This window comes from Spermophilus citellus (assembly GCF_964194105.1).
Source record: "Spermophilus citellus genome assembly, chromosome: 11".
NCBI lineage: Eukaryota > Metazoa > Chordata > Mammalia > Rodentia > Sciuridae > Spermophilus > Spermophilus citellus.
Genome location: NC_138192.1, coordinates 41,928,056 through 41,952,216, shown reverse-complemented (window position 1 = coordinate 41,952,216; position 24,161 = coordinate 41,928,056). Strand labels below are relative to the sequence as shown.

At 42.0% G+C, this 24,161-nt stretch overlaps 2 protein-coding genes across 3 annotated transcripts in view; one reads left to right on the top strand and one right to left on the bottom strand.

Moving 5' to 3' along the window:
* Positions 1-18,585, top strand: part of LCT (lactase) — a gene marked incomplete at both ends in the record, with an annotated part of 41,759 nt that extends 23,174 nt beyond the window's left edge. Inside the window, 10 exons of the mRNA XM_081261212.1 lie at positions 1,729-3,279; positions 4,132-4,400; positions 7,681-7,971; positions 8,231-8,429; positions 9,973-10,169; positions 12,332-12,441; positions 14,714-14,848; positions 16,350-16,573; positions 17,356-17,586; positions 18,362-18,585. Coding sequence (XP_081117338.1) covers positions 1,729-3,279; positions 4,132-4,400; positions 7,681-7,971; positions 8,231-8,429; positions 9,973-10,169; positions 12,332-12,441; positions 14,714-14,848; positions 16,350-16,573; positions 17,356-17,586; positions 18,362-18,585 — 3,431 coding nt within the window. The remainder of the gene's footprint in view (positions 1-1,728; positions 3,280-4,131; positions 4,401-7,680; positions 7,972-8,230; positions 8,430-9,972; positions 10,170-12,331; positions 12,442-14,713; positions 14,849-16,349; positions 16,574-17,355; positions 17,587-18,361) is intronic.
* Positions 18,586-21,123: 2,538 nt separating this feature from the next.
* The window catches only part of UBXN4 (UBX domain protein 4), a 36,494-nt gene continuing 33,456 nt past the window's right edge, over positions 21,124-24,161 (bottom strand). For both annotated transcript variants that reach the window (XM_081261622.1, XM_081261621.1), the window contains exon 13: positions 21,124-23,420. In XM_081261622.1, the coding sequence (XP_081117748.1) occupies positions 23,282-23,420 (139 nt within the window). In that variant the 3' untranslated portion in view covers positions 21,124-23,281. The remainder of the gene's footprint in view (positions 23,421-24,161) is intronic.

The window sequence follows — 24,161 nt, the reverse complement described above, 5'->3', positions numbered from 1 at the left end:
GAATTCACAGTCTACTGAGAGTCACGGGCAAAGAACTGAAGTGTAGGATGACAAGGTCATGCACAGTGTGAGGACTCTTAGGTGGCCCTCCAGCCCATTAACTCTTCCCTCATTGCTCCAGCCACACTGATAGCCCTCTCCTTTGACTGCTATAAAATCTGTATTCCACATGACCTGGTTGACTGGTACCTACAGTTTCACTCTTACCTAACACACCAGTTCATATGTCTTTTTATTCCTAATGAGAAAGGATGGCAAATGGGTTTCCTCTCACAAGTCAGTCATGATCCCTGGTAGTGAGTGGCTGGCTGTCTGACCACAGGGCTGTGCTGACAAGGTTAGGAGACTGTCTAAATTCAGAGAGAAAGTCGATCGGTGAGACCTGAGGGGATAGGCACCCTCTGCCCCTCACTGGGACACATCTCAGTGTTAGCTACAATTCTGTTTTTCTTTTTAAATGATCTTGGAATTCCTTTGAGACATTATCTCAAGGATCCTTAAAATAGCTTTGTCCAGTAAAGACAGCAGATACTCTCCTCACAGGACAACTGCAAAACCCCATGCCTTTAGAGACTGACACCCCCAAACAGGCAGTGATTTGAGCCAGAAGCTTTATTTCTGGCTCAGTTCCTCCCTCTGCCCACTAACTTGTAATGATTTTATCCATCCTTGTGTCCCCAGAGCCTAGCATAGACCTTGAACAAAGTCCATGCTTACTAACTTATTTATTGAATGAACAGTGTTTTCTACCTCTTATGCAAGCAGTTTGTTAGTTGAGAGGTTTGTATAGCTTGAAAACAAACAGGCCTAATTCTCCACTGGCTCCAAGCTAGAGCCCTCTACAGCCATTATCTTTTTACTTTGGCTCTGGTTTTTGGTTGACTTACTAGATCATTTGGCAAATTGAAGGTGAGTGAGGCTGCTGTAACAAATTACCCAGACTTGGTGGCTTAACATAACAGAAATGTATTATCCCACAGGTCTAGAATCAGGAAGTCTAAAACTGAGGTCTCAATAGGGCTGCTTTCCCTCTCAAACCTGTAATAGAGATTCCTTCCTTGCTCTCTGCAGATTCTGGTGGCTCCAGGTATTCCGTGTCTTGTGGATACAGGACTCTAATCCCTGCCTCCAGCTTCATATGACCTTCTCCTGTGGTCATGCTTGTTGTCAGGATTAGGGTTTACCCAGTTAACCCAGAATGACCTCGTCTTGAAACTGTAGATTACCTGGGGTTAGGACTTGGATGTATCTTTTGGCAGGCCACCATTTAACCTACTGTACCAGGGAATAAATTTCTTTAGTCTTTTTTTTAACATAGCATGTGTCATCATTTTATGCCAATATTACTAAATGTAAATAGGGAAGAACAAAAACAGTTTAAAAAATTCAGGGCTGGGGTGTGGCTCAGTGGTGGAGTGCTCGCCTGGCATGCAGGGGGCACTGGGTTTGATCCTCAACACCACATAACTGTAAAGATGTTGTGTCCACCTAAAACTAAAAAATAAATATTAAAAAAAATTAAGGCCGGCTCAGTGGCACATGACTGTAATGCTTGTGCTCATTCTGGAAGAGGAAAAAGAATTAAATTTGAGGGGTAAACAAAGTCACCTCCAAAATTTCCAAGTCAGGAGAAAAAAATGTTAAAGCAATACTAATAACAGAGTTTACTTATATTTTTTTTCAATAATGATTATTTAAAAATAACCCTAATTTCTGTCTCCTTCACAGCCATCAAGGAGGATGCAGTGGATGTCCGTTCTTATATTGCTCGTTCCTTCCTTGATGGCTTTGAAGGCTCCTCTGGTTACAGCCAGAGATTTGGGCTGTACCATGTCAATTTCAATGACAGCAGCAAACCAAGGACTCCCAGGAAATCAGCTTACTTTTTCACCAGCATCATTGAGAAGAATGGTTTCCTCGCCCCAGTAGTAAGAAGACTGCCTCCTCCTAAAACAGCAGACTTCCCCTCCAAGGCCAAAGCGTTCACTTTTCCATCTGAGGTGCCCTCCAAGGCTAAAGTAGTTTGGGAAAAGTTCTCCAAACAACCTAAGTTTGAAAGAGACTTGTTCTATCATGGCACCTTCCGGGATGACTTTCTCTGGGGCGTATCCTCTTCAGCCTATCAAATCGAAGGAGCTTGGGATGCTGATGGCAAAGGCCCCAGCATTTGGGATAACTTTACTCATACTCCAGGGAACAATGTGAAAGACAATGCCACTGGAGACGTAGCCTGTGACAGTTATAACAAACTGGATGCGGATCTGAATATGCTTCGAGCTTTGAAGGTGAAGGCCTATCGCTTCTCCATCTCCTGGTCTCGGATTTTCCCAACTGGGAGAATCGACTCTGTCAACGCTCATGGTGTCAATTACTACAACAGGCTGATCGATGGTTTGGTGGCGAGCAACATCTCTCCCATGGTAACACTGTTTCACTGGGACCTGCCCCAGGCCCTCCAGGATATTGGAGGCTGGGAGAATCCGTCCTTGATTGAGTTGTTTGACAGCTATGCAGACTTCTGTTTCCAGACATTTGGTGACAGAGTCAAATTCTGGATGACCTTTAATGAGCCTGCGTTCCAGGCATGGTTGGGTTATGGCATAGGAGAATTTCCCCCGAATGTGCAGGACCCAGGATGGACACCTTACCGGGTTGCCCATGCAGTCATCAAAGCTCACGCCAGAGTCTATCACACTTATGATGACAAATACCGGCAGGAGCAGAAGGGGGTCATCTCACTGAGCCTTAGTGCACACTGGGCAGAACCCAAGTCACTAGGGATCCCAAGAGATGTAGAAGCAGCTGACCGAATGCTACAGTTCTCCCTGGGCTGGTTTGCCCATCCCATTTTTAGGAACGGAGACTATCCCGATGCCATGAAGTGGAAAGTGGGGAATAGGAGTGAACTACAACACTTGGCCAGCTCCCGCCTGCCCAGCTTCACTGAGGAAGAGAAGGCATACATCAGGGGTACGGCCGATGTCTTCTGCCTCAACACCTACTCGTCCAAAATCGTGCAGCACAAAACAACCAGGCTAGACCCACCCTCCTACGAAGATGACCAGGAGATTACTGATGAGGTGGACCCTTCATGGACTGCCACGGCAATGAACCCAGCCGTGCCCTGGGGGACACGGAGACTGCTGAATTGGATCAAGGAAGAATATGGTGACATCCCCATTTACATCACAGAAAATGGAGTGGGGCTGTCAAATCCAGCAGTGGAAGACACCGATAGGATATTTTACCACAAAACCTATATCAATGAAGCTTTGAAAGGTATGTGAGGGTTCAGTTCATCTTATAAAATCTGTATTTTGTGTGCCTGAAATGTTTTGGCAGCGTGCTTTCACAGTCTCACTTTTATGCCCTAACTCCATATATTCCTTTCCTGTTTGGGAGTTACACATCCATTGACAAGCTGGGGGGATAAAGGTGTGATCCTTTCCCCAAGAAAAATGTACAAATGTATATACACATAATCCCCCCCAAAGAATATTTTCATTAGTCCATTTATTCATTTTTTTTTAAAGAGAGAGTGAGAGAGGAGAGAGAGAGAGAGAGAGAGAGAATTTTTAATATTTATTTTTTAGTTCTCGGCGGACACAACATCTTTGTTGGTATGTGGTGCTGAGGATCGAACCCGGGCCGCACGCATGCCAGGCGAGCGCGCTACCGCTTGAGCCACATCCCCAGCCCCATTTATTCATTATTGAGCAATTACTTTGTTGATAAGTTCTATTTTAGATGCTGGGGATGCAGCAGGGAACAAAACATAAATTTCTGCCCTCATGGAGTTTCCATTTACCTCAGAACAACACCAATAATAACAAAAACCCTTCTTCTTTAAATGCAAACACCTGTGCTTCTGAAGTGGACTGAGGTCTTGAATTCAGGACATGCCTCTTTCTCTTAACAAAAGAATTTGATTTTGCAAAGATCAGTCATTAATACTGTAGGGTTATCTGAGATGGCAAAAAGTAAGATCCACAAGGTGTTTGGCTCTTAGAGCTTATGTTACTTTGTGTACAAGTTGATAGTTTAGGGGTGAGGAACCAGCACTTGGTGGGGTTTCTTGGAGATCCTGCCTCTTGATGTAAAGCTCTTCTCTTCTCTTGGGGATGTTCTCAGCCTACAGGCTGGATGGTGTAGACCTTCGAGGGTATTCTGTCTGGTCTCTGATGGACAACTTTGAGTGGCTGTTTGGCTACACAGTCAAATTCGGACTGTACCACGTTGACTTCAATGACACGAACAGGCGTCGCACAGCAAGAGCCTCAGCCAAGTACTACACAGAGGTCATTACCAACAATGGCATGCCACTGCCCAAAGAGGATGAATTCCTATATGGACAGTTTCCAGAGGGCTTCATCTGGAGTACAGCATCTGCTGCGTATCAGGTGGGGAGCTGAGAGCCCATCAACACTATGACCACATCCCCAAATCCCTGCCCCTGCCAGATCCTGGGGGTCCAGCTTCTTTACTTCCCCAAATTTGGTCAGACCAACATGGTTAGTCTGTGCTGAGATGGGTGCTTGTAGAGCCAGGAGCAGGGAGAGCCTGGACGCCAACACAGGTAAAGACTTGTGCGTATGCAGAGTCTTGCTGGACGCCTCTCTTCCTTACCTGGTCCTTTCAAGCAGGCAGGTTACCCAGTTTGCTTCTAAACCTGGGCCTGGGATTTTTCTGATGATCTAACATGAGACTGTTACCTTATTCATGCCACATGAGGCTCAACCAAAGATCTGATGGTTTTATTATTATTTTTTTGGAATAATGAGAGATAGAGGGCGGTGAATGCCTTGCTGGGAAGTTAGTGGTTGGTCTCTACCTGTTTATCTTCTCTGAGACAGAAATGGGCATTCTTAATGTGGACCTGGGCAGGGTGCTGAGCCTGTGGGGATTTTCTACATGATTATCACTGCTGAAAGTATTTCAGGAAGATGAGGGTTAGCTGCTCCCAGATGACTGTGTTACCGAGTGATAAAGGAAAGTCTCAGGCCAAATTCTGCTAGATATTTATCAGCTAAGTTAATTTGTGGGAAAACATTGAAAAAAAAAAGTTCATGTGTACTGTTTAGAGGATCAAGGAAACCCCAGATCTCAGTCCTCTTAGGTACTCTGGCCCACACCAGAACACAAAATATTCACTTGAGAGAATGCCAAGAGGCTGGATCCTGCTAAATCAGGCAACCCTCTGTCAGAGGTTTCTCATTAGGGGCTGACTGATATTTTGTACGAATGATTCCTTGTCATGGGGACTCTCGTGTACACTATAGGATGTTCGCCAGCATCTGTGGCTTCTACACACTAGATGCCAGTAGATTCGCCACAGCTCCCAGCCCCTCCTGGCCCCATGCCCATTGTAATAACTGAAGCTTTCCAAACACTTGTACAGATATTTCTAACTGTTCCCTTGAGGGCAAAATGACCCAGGGAGAACCACTGTCCCCTGGGTTTACAAGGGACACAGGAAGGACTAGATTTCTCCAAGGCTACAAGCCTTGTTGACTTCTTAGACCCTGTCTTGCAACGATAGGGCATGACTTGAAAACATTTTAGCCACCTCACATCTTGAATTTTGAGTTGTCATTGAGTGTCCATTTCCATTCATCATGGCAGTCAAAAGGCATAGTTGTCACCATTTGTGACACTGAATATTCTGATGAGCAAAGTGTGGGTATGAATCGGGAAGGATGAGAAGCACTTATAGTTTGGGCTGTCAGCGCTTCTCAGCCATAAGCCTAGAGCACCAGTTGTCTTCCCCTCAGGACTGTGTATTCTTTTTTATTTTTTTTATTTTTTATTTTTTAGTTGTAGTTAGACACAATATCTTTGTTTTACTTATTTATTTACTTTTTATGTGGTGCTGAGGATCGAACCCAGGGCCTTGCATGCACTAGGCAAGCTCTCTACAGCTGAGCCACAACCCTAGCCCCAGGACTGTGTATTCTTTAAAAAAAAAAAAAAAAAAAAAAAAACCTTTCATTGGTAAATCTTTACAGACATAGAGAAAAGTTGCAAAAATAGTAGACTCCCATATACCTTTTCCCAGACTCCTCAATTCTTTATATCTTACCACATTTACTTATCTCTATGTATGTACACATGTATATATTTTATTACTTGAATAAAAATAGTCATCTACTCAATAATATCTATTTCATACTTAGAAGCATTTTGTGGGGAGCTTCTTGGAGACTGTAAATATGTCCCTCATCAAATTTTACCCACTAGAGCTGGGGTTGTGGCTCAGTGGTAAAGTGTTCGCCTAGCACGTGCGAGGCCCTGGGTTCAATCCTCAGTATCACATATAAATAAATAAAATAAAGGTATTGTATCCAACTACAATTAAAAAATAAACATTTAAAAAAAATTTTTACCCACTAGTTTTAGGAACTGCTAATACTGTTTGCTTGAATCAATTATTACCATAATGATTAACAAATAGTGATTTTTTTCAAATTCCATCATTCCTTTTATATTAGGTGACAATCTTTTTTCTCTTATTTATTTACTATATTATGTATATATCAATATATGTCAGTATACATAGTGATGCTGTATATGTAAATACACATATTGATATATATTTAGATATATATCATTGTTATGACCTTGTTGAATCCTATTTTATCCAATGGATTATACTTTTTACTTACTTATTAATTTAATTTTAGTACTGGGGATTGAACCCTTGGCACCTTACCACTGACCTATATCTACAGCTCTTTGGTTTTTTTCCAGTGTCTAGTTTGAGACAGGGTCTTGTTGCTGAGGCTGACTTAAACTTGTGATCCTCCTTCTTCAGCTTCCTGAGTTGCTGGGATTATAGGCATCTACCACTGTACCTGACTCATTATTTAGATGCTCAAATTGTCCCAAATTTTTCCAGGGGGGGGTGGCTTTTAGCTGGATCCTACACATTTTTTTTTTTTTTTTGCTTTTGTTTTTGTCTGTGTTACGGATTAAACCCAGGGCCTTGGGCATGCTAGGCAAAGTGCTCTATTAGCTCTGGATCCTATGTCCTTTTGACATGGCCCATGTCAATCACTTCTCATCTTGCACCTTTTCTACAATGACTCCTGGCTCCTTTAAGTGGAGCATGGTATTTAGAAACCATGATCTAGACACTGAATTTGCTCAATATTCGGGGGTGTCATTTCTAGGCCCTCTCAAGAACAGAGCCAGGAAACATAAGTACATATACACACACAGATTTATGTATATTTCTGCACCCACCTGTATATACTTAAAACCATGAATTCACACCATTATCATCAATATCAGTCCAACTCCATAGGGTCAATGCTAGCCTTTTCATTTTCTGTATGTGTATTTTTGCTTTCTGGTGCTGAGAAATCTAGCTTTGAGTATATTCGATATAGGTCATTCGATTTGTTCATCTCACTGTATTACCTAATCTTCCTCCCAGACCACCATACACACTGATAGCTTATTTATGTGGTGGGTGCTCTCCCAGCCAATCCTGGATGGACACTCAGTGTGATGGTGATACATTTGTACAGAAAGCTATAGGAGTTCAGAAACTGGAGTGGTAGTGAGAGAAGGCTCCCAGAGGAGGTGATGTTGAGAAACACCTGACTTGGGTTTACCCCCCTGACAGGAATTTGCAAATTGACTGAATGACTTAATTTGACCATATCTTGTCATCTTAAGATCGAAGGTGCATGGAGAGCAGATGGCAAAGGACTTAGTATTTGGGACACATTTTCTCACACACCACTGAAGATTGAGAATGATGACAATGGAGATGTGGCCTGTGACAGTTATCACAAGATTGCTGAGGATTTGGTCGCCCTGAAGAATCTGGGTGTATCCCACTATCGTTTTTCTATATCCTGGACTCGCATCCTCCCTGATGGAACCACCAAGTACATCAATGAAGCAGGCCTGAACTACTATGAGCGGCTAATTGATACACTGCTGGCTGCCAACATCCAGCCCCAGGTGAGGGTGGGCCTTCATCAAGCCCTGAAAAGGCCCACATAGAGGAGTGAGGAACTGTTATTATAAATGAAATGTTATCGTAAATGAAATGCTGTTTTCAAATTTAATTTTTGAAATGTCCAAAAACTCACATGGCGTTTTCTTTCCAACCTTGACCCCCATTCTTAGGTTTAGCAACATTTTTATGTAGGTGCATCTCATGTCAGTGATTTCCCATGGAAAGATAATTGTTGGAACTATCAATTCGGTTTTCCCACAGGTGACCCTGTACCACTGGGACCTGCCTCAGGCGCTTCAAGATGTTGGAGGCTGGCAGAATGAGACCATTGTGCAGCGGTTTAAAGAGTATGCAGATGTGCTTTTCCAGAGGCTGGGAGACAAGGTGAAATTTTGGATCACACTGAATGAGCCCTATGTCATTGCTTTCCAAGGCTATGGCACTGGGACAGGAGCACCAGGTAAATGTCCTACACCTAACTTCTCAGCTCTTTGGAACATGGGCTTCTTTGCACCTTGAAGACATGAAATCCAGGTGACAGGGGAGGACATGGCTATAAAAGCCCCATGGCAGTGTCTCAGAAACCCTGCCTCCTGCTCAAGGCTGCAGAGGTTTCCCTTCTTTTTTGGGGGGGTGGGGTGGAGGGGTACTAAGGATTGAACTCAGGGGCACTCAACCACTGAGCCACATACCCAGCCTTATTTTGTATTTTATTTAGAGACAGGGTCTCACTGAGTTTCTTAGCATCTTGCTAAATTGCTGACTGACTTTGAACTTGCAATCCTCCTGCCTCTTGAGCCATTGGGATTACAGGCGTGCACCACAGCGCCCAACCTGTAGAGGTTTCCCTTCTGACACCACATTTGCTAAACACAAATATCACATCTTAGTACCTCAAGATGACTTCATTTCTTTGCTCTGTGACTCTGACCTGCCTCGGAGGGAAGTTCTTTCAAATTGGGATGTGGCAGATTGTTGTAGAGAAGGGCAATTCCTCAGGCTGCACAGGTTCATGTCTATTGCTCATAATCCCCAAATCCTGAAGATTCTAGTTACTGATTTTGGCTGACTGAGCCCATTTAATCTTAGTGAAGTCTCACCTGAGCCCACATGAGCTGCTGTGGTCTTACCTCACAGTGTGAGCACTCCTGAGTTCAGTGGAGTTACCACTGTGCTTGATTATGGAGAGTTGTCTTGGGCCCTGGTAGAGTGGTGCTATATCCTGGTTTGTATATACAAACGTTATAGACAGTGTTTCTAAAATTAAAACAAAACAAACAAACAAACAAACAAAAAAAACTAAACATTTAATTCCAAAACACATGGGACCACGAGGGCTTTGAACAAGGGACTGTGAACCTGTTTTTGCCTCTTATAAAACATCCAACTTCTCTTTCCTTGGATTCTAAGCTGATGAGAGTAAATTTGTGTTCATCTTTGTGATTCCTTCGAATCATGTGTAAGAGCTGGAAAGAGCCACGGGGAGATGGCTCAGATCATCAACTGGGCCTTGGTTGGCATTTTAGTTTGGGCAGCCTTTCCCATAGGATTTGCTCTCAGTCATCTTCTTATCAGCTGCTTGCATTTGCTATGTTCTCCCATCTGGGTCCCCAGAGAGCTCTGAGACGTAACTCCTAAGGCACACGCTGTTGTGTGTATTCTGCTTGAGACATATGAGCCATTCTTTTAGGGGAGAGAGAGACAGAGCCAACATTCATCAAGTGCCTTTCCTTTGCCAGACATACTGGGTGCTTCACATACAAGGGACATACAAAGTCAACAACTTTCCTTCTCACCATCACTCTCTGATGCCCATTCTAGTGAGGAAGAAACTAAGGCTGAATTACTTGCTCAAAGTGACAGGGCACCTAGTAAGAGGTAGAACTAGGATTTGAATTTGTCTTCCTAATGCCAAATCTTTCTCCCAAACACAGAGGGACTTTTGTATGCAGGGAATAACTCCCTTGGTCATGCTCATTCTGTTGACATGTGTCTGTTTCCAGGAATCTCCTCTGACACTGCTCCCTACATTGCTGGCCACAACCTAATAAAGTCTCATTCCGAGGTCTGGCATCTGTACAATGATGTGTACCGCGCCCAGCAAGGTGGCATTATTTCCATCACCATCAACAGTGACTGGGCTGAGCCCAGGGACCCCTCCAACCAGGAAGATGTGGAGGCAGCCAGAAGATATGTTGAGGTCTGGTTTCCTTCGGGACAGTGTTCACTCTTATCTGTTTTCCTCTCTTGTAGTGGACCAATGGAAACAAAATTACACTGGGAATCAAAAATTTAGGATCTAGGCTCAGTTTTGCTATTACCCGATTTTGTGAGCTTGGGGAAACCATCTAACTTTCTACACCTTAGTTTTTTTTTTTTTTAACCTGTCAATTAGGGATTCCCTACCTATCTTGTAGGTTTGTTGTGATAAAAGATAACCCAACTTCTTATCACGTTTAAGTCCTAATAATTTATTTGTACATGTAGTCTTTCCTGAATATAACACTGATTTGAAGCCATCTATAGAAAGAAATCCCATCTCTTCAATCTCTCTGCATTGTCTTTAGTGGCCAACAGATCTGGGGCTGCACACTTCTCTCGGTGTTGCCATCTAATTTTATTTGTTCCAGCCTAAGAATTCCTTAAATTGGGGGCTTTAGATTCTGTAAAACTCATTAGTAAATACCATGAGTTTAAGTCAAGGATGTCCATCTTGGTTGTGGAATCCTGCCCCTGGAAAATAGCAACACCAGTAGTAAGTTGATGGTAACATGGCCCACTGCATCTCAGTATGGCTCCTGACAAGAAAGTGGGGGTGAAGAATGGCCCTCATTCATGGGACAGCTTTATCTCTGGATCCTGCTAGCACCCCTGAATTAGAAGGCACCCTCTACCAAGTCTTGGTATCAAAGGCAGGCATGGGTCTCCATCCTCCATATTGTTTCCCACTTTTGGTTCTGCAGAGGAGTCCTTCATTTCAGAATCATAGCACTAGTAAATTAGAGCAGTAATTTTACCCCCTGAAGTCAAAATCCCAAACCTCAGGAAATGTTAAGGCTGTAGTATCATTAGATTGCACCATTTGTTGGGGAACTGTAGTACTGCAGCTCAGCACTACAACAGTTAGTCAGCTTAGTCAGTTAGTCAGCTTCCTCAAAACGTCCAATTTGTTACCCTACAGTGCACTGTACCAGGGTATATGTGTGTTCTCAGCCTCATCTCAGACTGAGTGGAAGGCTGCCCTCGCCCCACATTCCAGAATAAAGAAGCCTCTTAAGCTCTCTAGCATTATATATTTTGGTGCCATATATCCTCTTAATAAGGATGGCTTAGACCTTATTAAAGAAAATAGGTTTTCGGTGGAGGTGGATATAGTTCAGTGGTCAAGTGAATGCTTAGCTTGCATGAGACCCTTGGGTTTGATACCCAGTACATGTGTGTGCACATACACACACACACACAAAGGTTGAACAGATCCCCACTTTGGAGGGGAAGATACTTTTTTGGGGGTATTAAACCTAGAGGTTCTTCACCATCGAGCACATCCCCGGCCCTTTTTATTTTATTTTGAAACAAGTCCTCACTAAGTTGCTGAGGCTAACTTCAATTTTGCAATCCTCCTGCTTCCACCTCCAGGGTTGCTGGATTACAGGCATGTGCCACAGGGTTTTGAACCTAAAGTCCATAAAGCAACCTGGGCAGCCAGGAAAGAATTGCAGTTCAGCTGGGTACGGTGGCGCATGCCTGTACGGTGACTCAGGAGGATGAGCAGGAGATCAAAGCCAGCTTCAGCAATGGAGAGGTGCTAAGCAACTCAGTGAGCCTCTGTCTCTAAATAAAATACAAAATAGGGCTGGGAATGTGGCTCAGGGGTTGAGTGCCCCTGAATTCAATCCTTGGTACACACACACACACACCAAAAAAAAAAAAAAAATTGCAACTCAGCCCTTCTCAGAAACTTCTGGTTGATCTTTGATAAGGATTAAGTTATTAGTTCAACTGCTCTGCAGTAGGAAAGGGAATCAGTGGCCTAGGGGCTTTGAGTGTCTCCTTCCTTTTCTGTCCAACCCTTCTAAGGACGGCCAGGAAGCACTTGTGGAGAACCAAGGCCAGTGGTCAGTTTTTCCTCCCACTGTAATTACTAAGGACATAGCTCTGTCCTAAGAACCATGCTGTAGCTATGCAAACAGAAGCAGGTAGAAAGACCTGCAGAGATTTATTCAAAACATGCACATACTAGGGACAGTACAGCACCAGGTCATGGGAAGGGGAGGTTTTGTAGGCAATGAGCAGGGACACTGCTCTCTCTCAATGACACTTATAATGCTATATATAAGGTTGATTGTTCCCCACCCCCAACAGTTTATGGGAGGCTGGTTTGCACATCCTATTTTCAAGAATGGAGATTACCATGAGGTGATGAAGACTCGAATCCGTGAGAGGAGCTTGGCAGCAGGACTCACCAAGTCTCGGTAAGATCTTATGCCCACAGTGGTGAGCGCATGGGTACTGGGGCCAGAGACGCATGTCTCTGAATTTCCTTGCTTGCTGGGAAGATTATATGTGGTGGCATATGTTAAATTTGTACTTGACAATTATTATACTATTATTGTTATTCTTAGGAACATCCAGGGACTCTGTCCTAAGAGCAGCCATGTCTTAGCAATCCTATTAAGTCACTCCAAAGACAAATTGGCCAGCTTATCCGATCTTATTTCATCACTTTTTGAGTCAATGTGGATAGCAATGGGTAACTGCCCATTTTGTGCATTTTGTCGGCAGAGGTGATTGTTTGAATCAAAGTATCCCCACTTCCTGGTTCACTCCACTTCTTGTCAAGGAAGTAATAGCAACAGCAGGAACTGCTATCATTTGTTGATCTTCCACTGGTACATTTGTTCCTAATTTAAAGATGAGTAAACTGAGACACAAAGATCTGGGCAGGAGCTGGACATGGTGGCAAATGCCTTTAATTCCAGTTGCATGGGAGACTGAGACAGGAGAATTGCAAGTTCAAAGTCAGCCTCAGCAAAAATGAGGCGCTAAGTAACTCGGTGAGACCTCTCTCTAAATAAAATACAAAATAGGATTGGGGATGTGGCTAAGTAGTTGAGTGTCTTTAAGTTCAATTGTCAGTACCCCCCAAAAAAACCCATTAAGGCAAGTTCACTCACCTATTAAAGTGACACAACTGGGATTCGAAGCCAGGCTGCCTGCCTCCCGGATCCACAGTGTAGGTCTAAGAATCATCCAACTGGTAGAAGTGTGGTGTGTGGAAGGGCACAGAGCGATGGTCACTGGCCTTATGGGAATATACACACTTCATGATAGCTCACAAGGGAGGGTAGTGAAAGGAATTCAGCAGGCATGGGTTCACATACAGCTTTTAAGTCTTTTCCCCAAACGCCACCAAAAAGACCATCTGTGAATGATTAAAAAATCCACTTCTCACTGTATAACGCACTCCTGGCTTGTTTAGGACAATCCTGCTGAGCATGTTATGCCTAAAGGTCTGATGTGCTAACTCTGGTCTCCAATAAGCAAGTGAGTAGTCTGGCCCATTCATACAACTTTGGTGAGCTGCTACAGGGTTATCTAGGTCAGAGCCCAGTGGGGGCCAACTAAGAAGAGTACAAGTCTGGCTTCTCTAGTTGCTGACAGACCAGCTAGAAGACAGTATTCCCTGGAATTCTATTCTCCAATTTCTTCAGCACAAATAAAACTCAGATGAGATCAGGGTATGCAAGATAGACCTAGGAGACTTCATAGATGAGGCAGAACATCAGTCGACAATGACTTGCATTTAGTTGAGTAGAGGTCATTCCACCCAAGAAGTGGGGGTGTGAGTACAAGCCTAGAGGTAAGAATGAAGTGTGTGCTGCTAAAAGTGGGGGGACGGAACCGTAGCAGTGAAGAAGATTGGGACTGCGTGGTGGGGGGTCTGGGAAGCCAGGCACAGGGCCTTGGAGCCATAGGCCCTGAGGAGCGAGGATATGAAGATGCTGGGCTTTAATTTTTACGCAGCATTTCAGAAACCCTAGAGAAGGTTGGTTTTGATCCCCTAGGTTAATGATAGCAGAAAAGTCAAGAATGTGTTGAGGTCTAAGCAGGGTGGTATATCTAAACCAGAGCACCAGGGTCTCCCTGTCAGCCTGTGTGTGCACTTGGGATATGGGTGAAAGGCTACCCTGTAGATACAAAACACAAGTGTGTGGTAGTCAAGTTTCATAGAAAAGTCTCCTCATTCAGAAAACATGGAAACCAAGTCCCAGGTACGTGTTAAGCCCAAACATCTATTACTCAATTTGTAAAAATATTCCCTTATGAATTAAGGATGGACTTTAGAGAAAAGACGCCTGAACAAACCAACAGCAAAAATAGATGAACTTTAAAAAAACAAGGAAATCCAAGTTATAAGAGAGAACTTTATGAACAAATAGTCTTGAGATATGTACCTCAGATATGTTTTTTATTTTGAAATTTATCACAGATGGTACATATCAGAATTTGCATGTTAATGCTGGAAGAAAATACACTGTGTGTGGCCCTGCAGCAGGAGCTTATAAAAGGGCAGTGAGGTTGTGGGTGGGAGGAGCCTACTTGGCCACTCCTACCTGCCAGCAGCCTCTAGCCATGGTCAAGTGCCTGGAATCCAGAGCGACCCCTCATAACATAAGGGGGTTTCAATAAAGGATATTCTTCCTAAAAGTCCCTTACCCTTAATGCCTCATTTCACCCACCCAGGCTCCCAGAGTTTACTGAGAGTGAGAAGAGGAGGATCAATGGCACCTATGACTTTTTTGGGTTCAATCACTATACCACCGTCCTAGTCTACAACCTTGATTATCCTCCTACAGTATCTTCCCTTGATGCAGACAGGTAAGTCAGTCAGTCTTTTGGAAGGACAGAAAGGTCCCCTGAATCCACCTCTTGCTCAAGAGACCAATACTGCATCAGAAAAGGGCCTCCTGACACCATATACACAAGTGATGGGAATATAATGCTTGCTTTTCCTACATGCTTCCCTTAAGCAGAGGTGCTTGGTTTCAGAAACACTTTCAAGTTTTTTTTTTTCCCGACAAATTTATCTCACTTCTTAGATTATTTCAGTCAAAATAACAATGAGCTCCCCCACAATCCCATTTCAAGGCAATATCAAACTATTATTCTGTACTACACAAATAGTACAGATTCATGGAGGAAACATTCGAAAATAAGAATGGGATCACCTGATCCCCTGGTACTGGGGATTGGACCCAGACACACTGTATCATTGAGATAAATCCCAGCCCTTTTTATTTATTTTGAGACAGGATCTCACTAAGTTGCTTAGGGCCTCGCCTCACTTAGTTGCTGAGGTTGGCTTTGAACTTGGGATCCTTCTGCCTCAGTCTCCTGTGTCACTGGAATTACAGGTGTGTGCCACCACGTTTCAAAGTTACATGTGGGGAGCATCTACATCTTTTTCTACATATTACTTATATAGGAGTATATGACATATAAATTATAACTATTACAATAAGCAGGACTAGTTTCTACATTATTTTGTTCCTTTTCAACAAGCATCTTTCCAAATTAGTACTTCTGAACCTGTTTAGGTTCTTTTTCCAAAAACAAGTCCTTATACCCCTATTACTCCCACTGTATCCTGAAATCACCAGCCAGGCTCTCAGAGAGGGGCTGTCAGTACTCTTGGTGCCTCATCGATCCAGGGACTATCTCCTCCACAAACTTAACTAAAGCTTACAAAACAGCCCACATTTAGTTCAGCTGAGTAATTCAGGTACTAATAAAACTAAACTTTTTTTCCCTGAAAGATTTGTGTATAAGTATTTAAGTGGTTGGTCTAGAGATGCCCCAGCATGGTGTCTCCCCCCCACCCCCCAGCAGATACTCTTTTTTAAGCAGTTCCCTCCCTTGTTCATCACTGGAGAGATACCCGAAGCAGGCCCAAGCCTGTCCGTCCCTGTCACCACACGAATGAAGACTCCCAGTAAGGGTGCCCATGGCATTGACTAGATATAGGTGACTCAGGGAACCTGTTTTGTTGGGAGACAGGCAGAGCCATTCATATCAGTATGAGGTGACATCTGTGAACAGGGAGCCCATGGAGGGTTAAGCTGCATGGGCAAGACCATTTCTCTGCATAGGTGGAGTGCAGAGAATGGGGAGCAGAAGTGGTGTGTCAACAATACATCAATATTGAGTGGGGCAATTAGAATGAGTGAAAGAGATTTTGGGGTGATTGATTCTTCTGGGTTTAGCATGACCCTTAAGTTTAGAAAAACCTAAGGCTTTTCCTCCCATAAATCCTGTTTTGTGTAAAGAGCCTCTGAGGAGTCACAAAACAAAACCTAACCTTTAGTTTTTGAACTCATAGGGGAGTTGCCATAATTGCCGACCCTACTTGGCCAGAATCTGGCTCCGTCTGGCTGAAGATGACACCTTTTGGCTTTAGAAGGATCCTTAACTGGTTAAAGGAGGAGTACAACAATCCTCCAATTTATGTAACAGAGAACGGAGTGTCCCAGAGGGAAGAGACAGACCTCAATGACACGACAAGGATCTACTACCTTCGCAGTTATATTAACGAGGCCCTTAAAGGTGAAACAGACCTACGACTTCTTTCACATGCATCTTTCACTGTTAGAGACATGGCCAATATCTGCAGGGGAAGGCTAATGCCATATCCCAATGTCAAAGTAAAGACAAAGATAAGGCTTCTTGCTCCTATTGGGGCAGGACTCCACCCCCCCCCATCCCTTCTTTCCTAGCTCTACATTCAATGGGAAAATCCAGATGCTCAACACTGAATAGACCTAAGTTCTTGGCATGAGTCATTTGTTTCCCTTGATCCTATGCTGGATGGTTCTGAACGTGGCATCCCCAAGGCAGGGCCAAGAGAAATAGGCTGGGTTGTTGCAATGTAGAGTAGCTTATTCCTCAAGCAAAACAACTTAGGATGGGACTTACCGGGGGGCAGAAAAATGATTCTAAGTGAGCCATGCTAGGTAAGAAGATGGTCAGGAAATCCTTTCCTTCTAGGAGCTGTTTGTTTCCTGTAGGGAAGAACACTGACATTCTAAGGCCCTGACCCACACCAGTCTCCTATGCTGAAAAGAGAGGGGCAACAGATTGTTCAGTGGAGTTAGCTTAGTCTACCTGTGTGCCCAACACCCATTTAGGGCTGAGTCTTTATAGAAAGATGTTGGTGGCACTGCAGCTTCACCACAAAGGATTTGCTAACAATCATTAAAAGTAAGGGGCAGCTCTTTAAAAGATAGGGCCTGGGCTCCCTTCACTCTCCAAGTTGGGACACAGGAGGCCTGGCAGAGAGGTGCCTTATGAGACAAGGAGAGCTCATGCCTGGGCCTCTGTTTGGACAGCCGTGCAGGATAAGGTGGACCTTCGAGGATACACGGTTTGGAGTTTGATGGACAACTTCGAGTGGGCCACGGGCTATGCAGAGAGGTTTGGTGTACATTTTGTGAACTACACTGACCCTTCTCAGCCAAGGATCCCCAAAGCATCAGTCAGCTTCTATGCCTCGGTAGTTCGATGCAATGGCTTCCCTGACCCTGCGGCAGGACCCCACCCTTGTCTCCACCAGCCAGAAGGTGAGAGGTGGCTCTGGAGGGATGAAGGGTGGGAGCGGGAGGGCCTGTTTTCATCTAGAGTATTACCTTCCTCTCTGCCTCTCCATCTTCATTCATTCAACCAAGATTCACTTGAATGCTCCAGACATCCTTGGAATGCATGAAACAAAGGACACGTAGGGCTGGTGTTACACCCAGAAACTATAGAGACCTAATGTAGGAACAAGCAGGTTTAGATTCTTCTTCCAACCCTACCAATAACATGCTGTGCCACCTCAGGCAAAAAACTATAGACAAATGCTTTAGGCCATTACAAGGATCAAATAAGAGGACGGTGAAAGGCACATTGCAATGGCCCATTGTTTGTTGACTGTATAAATGTACACAATGCAATTTAGATTACATCCTAATTACTAATAGAAATATTTAAAATATAAAAACTGCCAGCCAGGTGCTGTGGCACATGCCTATAATCCCAGTGGCTTGGGAACCTGAGGCAGGAGGCTCACAAGTTCAAGGGGCAGCTTCAGTTGTCGCAAAAAGGGCTGGGAATGTGGCTCAGTGGTAAACTGCCCCGGTTAAATCCCCAGGAACCTCCCAAGATTTAGAGGTTCTTAATACACCTCAAGGGATGGGCATCTTCACTGCAGCAACATGCCCACACTGGCTGTGCAGATTTGGGGTACTATGTAGCCCCCGGACTTCAAAGACTCAGCTGGGGCCTCTCTATGGTCCCAGAGATTGGATAACTGTGTATGCACTGAATCACATACTGCCCTCTGTTGTCCTCTCCTAGATGTTGGGCCCACCTTCAGCCCAGTGAGAGAGGGAGAGGAGGTCCAGTTCCTGGGGCTGACTCTCAGCATCACGGAGGCGCAGACAGCTTTGTATGTGCTCTTTTCTCTTATGCTTCTTGGAGTCTGTGGCTTGGCATTTCTGGCATACAAATACTGCAAACGCTCCAAGCAAGGAAAAACACCAACAACCCAACAGGAATTGAGTAAAATCTCTTCATTCTGACAAGTCACCACTTCCCACACTCTGAGTGTTTTTGAAGATGGAATCATGAGTAAAAATCGTAAAAATCCTTTTTAGAAGAAATCAAACCTACTGTACAGAATAACTATGATATCATATCGCCCTCTCCAAGTTTTCTGAGCCTTATAATTTTCCTCAGAAAATAAAAAAACTGTTCTATGCACTGTTTTATCTCCTATGTCTGCTTCACCTAGAAAAAGGGACAACAGAAGGTATAAAGTCTTAAAGTCATTTAGCACCCTACAAACTTTCCCAAACCAGACCAAGGCTGTCTTGCTTAAATTATACTTTCCCTACTGTCACCTTTTAGGTCATCCTGGTTCTCCTACAATATGATTCTAAGGGCCCTGAACTAGGATTTCAAAGTCCAGGTGATCTGACTTGGGCTTAGTTAAGACTGTTCCCTTCTTCTTCTCCAGTCTAAAATAGTTCTGACCATCCCACATTTCTTGTCTGAAAATGCTATTCCTTCTGCCTAGGATCCCCCTTTTTCTGAAAACACGCTCAAGTCAAAAGCAGCTCAAATAATGAGCTTCCTCCTCTGGATGGCTTCCATGAATTCCCCAGGCAGATCCTCCTTCCTCTAATTTACTTGTAAATATCTTCCCCTCCCCCACATTATGGTTAGACCACATATTTCATAATTCTCTGCCATTAAACCTAGTCAATGACCATTTCTGTCTTTGGCAAGTACCTGGGAGCAGAGAAAGATATGGTCTTTATCAATCCCCTTGAATGTTCTAAGAGATAACTGCACTGTCAAATATTTACAAAAAAGGTGGGGGTTGCAGCTCAATGGTTGAGTTCTTGCCTAACAATTGTTAAAACCTCAGCACCCGAGGAAAAAAAAATTTAATTGGTTTTAAGAGTGATATGCCCGAGGGCTGGGGTTGTAGCTCAGTGGTAAAAGCATTTCCCTGGTACATGCAAGGCACTGGTTTGATCCTCAGCAATCCTTATTTAAATAAATAAATAAAGTACTGCATCCATGTATAACTACAAAAAAGTGACATACCTGAAATTTTGTTTCTTGTTATCATCCCTCACCTGAATTATGTCTATGGAAAATTCCTACCAAAATGTTCCAATTTCATGAGTCCCAACCAGCCAAACTGTATGAGTCAGGTGTACATTTTGTCAGATGCAGTAGTTCTAAAATTGATATTAAAGACATTTCTTAGGCAGAAAGATTCACTATCATTAATCTGACAATTCAACATGATATTTTTGGGGGAGGGATATCAACAACAAAAGTTTCACAAACTTTTAAGAGCCAGGATATAGAATGAAAAAGAATATTGTAACATAAAGCTAGTTAAGATAGTTTGGTAGGGGCTGGGATTGTGACTCAGCAGTAGAGTGCTTGCTTCGAATATGTGGGACCCTGGGTTCAATCCTCAGCACCACATAAAAATAAAAGATGTTATGTCCACCAAAAACTAAATATTAAAAACCTCTCTCTTTAAAAAAATAAAAAATAAAATAAATAAGTGAAATAAAGGTATTGTGCCCAACTACAACTAATAGTTTGGTAGTAGAGAGCAAATGGAAAAGATCACTGATTGAAAGCCTAGACATAGCTCCAACTACATATGGGACTAGAGTATGAGACAATGGTTGCATCCCAGTTGAGGGGAGGGTGTTAGATGAGCACTTAACTGGTGGTGAATCAACAGGGTAGCTCTTTAGGCTGCTAGCCATGGGTCTGGAAGGGAACTGGACCCCTTCCTTGGATACCACATTTAAATATAAAAACAACAACAAAACCCAGAATACTAGGACACAAAAAAATTAACTTTTCAAGTGGGAAAGGTATTTATGAGCAAGACTCAAATACCATAAACACTAACAAATTTGACCACATCAATACTGTGGTAGATTACCATCCACATATTTGTTCAAAGATAAAATATTTACAGTATATGCTACAAAAGGGCAAATTTTCTTAATGTACATGGAATTTTTTATAAATCAATAAGAAAACTATGAAAACAAAATTGGCAAAGAACAGATCAACTTAAGTTAAAATGACCAATAACATTTAAAGACGTTCAATCTTGAGATAAACACAATGCATATAGAAATGCACGTAATTTTTCATCTATCATGTTGACAAAGATGAAATAGTATGGTAACAGTGTTGGCAGGGGTGTGGGGAAACAACATTCTCATACACTGTTGGTGGGGGGTAGAATTCATATATCCCACTAAGGAGCCAACTTGACATCTTTCTTAATCCAAACCACAAATACCCTTTAGTAAATTATGCAAAACACATTCCACAGGTCTATTTTCACAATAAGAATATACCACCCCCTCAAGATGTTCATTATAGCAATGTTTATAATGGAAAAACAGGCATAATACACTTGTAATAGCCACTGAACGCCATCAGAGCATAGATAATGCCAGGTACTTACATCAAGTAGAATGCTATTACAGCCATTAGTAAGAACGAGGTAGCTATGTGTTGACAGGAAAAGATCTTCAAGACTTTAAGTAAAAAAGCAAGATGCCGGGTAGTATATAATATGATCCCATTTATTTAAAAATAAAGATTACATATTTGCTCATATATGCATAAAAATTTTCTGAAAATTACAGAAGAAACTGTTAATAGAGAGGTTACCTCTTGGGAAGAGCAGTGCTTGGGGTAGTAAGATGCCAGGGGAGAGACTTCATTTCATTTCATAGCCTTATATACTGTATTAGATGTTTTATTTTTTTAAAAGATAAAATTGAGGAAGGATTCTCCTACTCAAAGATTATGAAGCATTCTTTTATGTAATTTCTCTACGACTTATATTTGATTTTCTTCAAGACAAAATGACTTGAGGTATTCAATGTTTTTGCAAATATATCTCTAAATAGTTACTAGGGTCACACCCATTTTGACAGTTTTTTAAAAATATCACCTACTGCTGCATTTTTAAAGATGACAAAACTTTAAATGGGATGCCTACTAGAGATTTTCAAACTCACTTTTTAAATTATGGACGTAATGATCATTGCAGAAGACTGCGAAAACATAAGGGTGCAAAAGGAAAAACTGGAATCACATATAACCACTCTTACCATTATTAATGTTACACTGTGTTTTCTTCTTTCTTTACATATATATTAATACATAGTTATATCTATATATAAAATTATTTTACAAAGCTGAGATCATACTGTAACTACAGCTCTGTATCCTGCTTCTTTTTCCCCAACACATAACAGATGTTTAATCAATATTAAAGTGAATTATTGAATTAGTGGTGTATCATTTCTCATCAAAAAGTAATTACTTCTACAGAGGACATTTAGTTGGTTTCCACATTCTAAGTAAAATAAACATACAATGAGTATGTTTATGTGTGAAAAAGGTATACATTTATCAGCATTATTTTAAAAAATTACTGGATCAGAGTATGAAATAATCGTTAGTTTCTGAAGTTTTCCAGATTATATTGGTTTCTACTTCTACCAACAGCATAGCCTATATCTCACCATTTCCTTGCCAACACTATTACCATTTTAAAAAGTCACTGTCATTTCATAGGTGAAAAAGTGTGCTAAGAAAATTCCTTCCTCCCGTTACAAAAAGTCAGTCTGTCTTCTTACACATTCACTCAAAGAGCAATACCGTTCAAATCTGAAAACACAGCAACTATCATGCTTACTCCCCATTTCAAACATCATTAGTTTAGTGGTCTCTATTACCAAACATACATAGAAAAAGTAGCATGTAAGTCAGATTAAGAAATAAATGAGTAAAAGTGTATCTTTATTCTATACTTCTCATCCCACACCACAGGTACTTAAGGTCCTAGAGAGGTCTTTATTACTGAATACAAAACTTCAATATAAAGGTGAGAGGAAAAACAGTAAGTCATAGACTAGCAATTCTCAACTGTTTTGCATCAGAAGCAAAACAGATGAGAAGACCGACCATAAATTTATGCAAGCCAAGTGATGCCTCAGTGAACTAGGAGAGACAGCATGGCATCGATGTGCATCAGAAAATTTCTTCCTTTGCTATTTAAGAGAAGACAGATAACTATTTTGCTGAAATAGCTTCCAGGAATTGGGGGTAGAGGGGGAACAGGAGAGAGAAATGTGACTTCATCAGAACCCTGTATAACAAAAAGATTTGCTTAAAGCAAAATAAGATCATTCTGATTTTTGGAAAAGACCTTTTATTCAATGTTTATGTAAGATTAAAAACTAAGATTTAGCTTGCAGTTGATGAGCAAAAAGAGAAAGTTAAACATAAGTTGTCATCTGATTGGCTAGTTAAAATGCTCTAAGAGTCAAATTACTCAGTGACATACCAGCTACTTTGTGTGGGCTTAAGTGTCTTGGAGGAAAGAGTATTCTAAAAAAAACATGCCATCTGAGAGCACATGGTTAAAGGCTTTATGAAACAATGAGGAAGAAGTTAATGGAGGGAGGCTGTGGCAGACCTTTGGAATCTTTTAGGCTTCCTGTTGTTGGTTACCATATGCAAGCAGCTTGTTACATCTTAACTTTTCTGGGTTAAACAACTTTCACCTGCACCCACTCATCAGGAATAAAGACACATTTTGTAGATCAGCTAGAAAACATAAAAAGCAGACCAACTTCTCCAGTAGAATTTTAGTTGAATTAAATCATAAGAGAAACAATGATTATTGTACATAATGTACTTGTTACACTACATCTGCTGAGTAGAATTTCCATTCCAAGTGTTGTTTTCATCTTCACCATCATCTTGAGTCCTCAATCTATATATCTTCCCCTCCTTTTTGAAGTCTTCCCCTCGTTTTTCCAGCACTCTTTTTCTGACTGGTTCCCTGATATACAAAAGAGAAACAGGGAACAAAACACCAGTAATACAAACTGTTTTCTCCAAACTTCCATTAGTACAGGCAATTATATTTTATTTCTAACTCCAAGGTGAGGAAAGTCCACAGAGATAATTATGTCTACCAAAGCAGTACTAGATTTTATTAATCTTTAGTAGTTTAACTCTATCAGTTCTCTAAAAACTAGGAAAATCATTTTTCTGTTTCCAAATGTTTCGATGACTCACTTTAGAAAAAAATATGTTCAATTGATAACTAATCTTTCCTTTTTTATGTACGCAAGCCAACATATTAATGTGACTCAGAGTATCCTAGAGACTATCCAAACCTCTACTCATAGCCTAAATGACAAAAATGATCAATCTGTAATTTTTAATCCTTTCAAAATCTTTTAAAATGACTTAAAACTAAGAATAAACAGGACTTTGTCATTTATATACAGAAAAGAGGTGGGTGTGGTGGTGCATCCCTGTAATCGCAGCAGAGGGGGGCAGAGGCAGGAGGAACGAAAGTTCAAAGCCAGCCTCAGCAATTTAGTGAGGTGCTAAACTCAGGAGACTCTGTCTCTGAATAAAATACAAAAATTGGGCTGGGGGCTGGAGTTGTGGCTCAGCGGTAGAGCACTTGCCTAACATATGTGAGGCACTGGGATCAAACCCTCAGTACCACATAAAAATAAATAAATAAAGATATTGTGTCCAACTTAAAAAAAAAAAAAAAAAGTTGGGC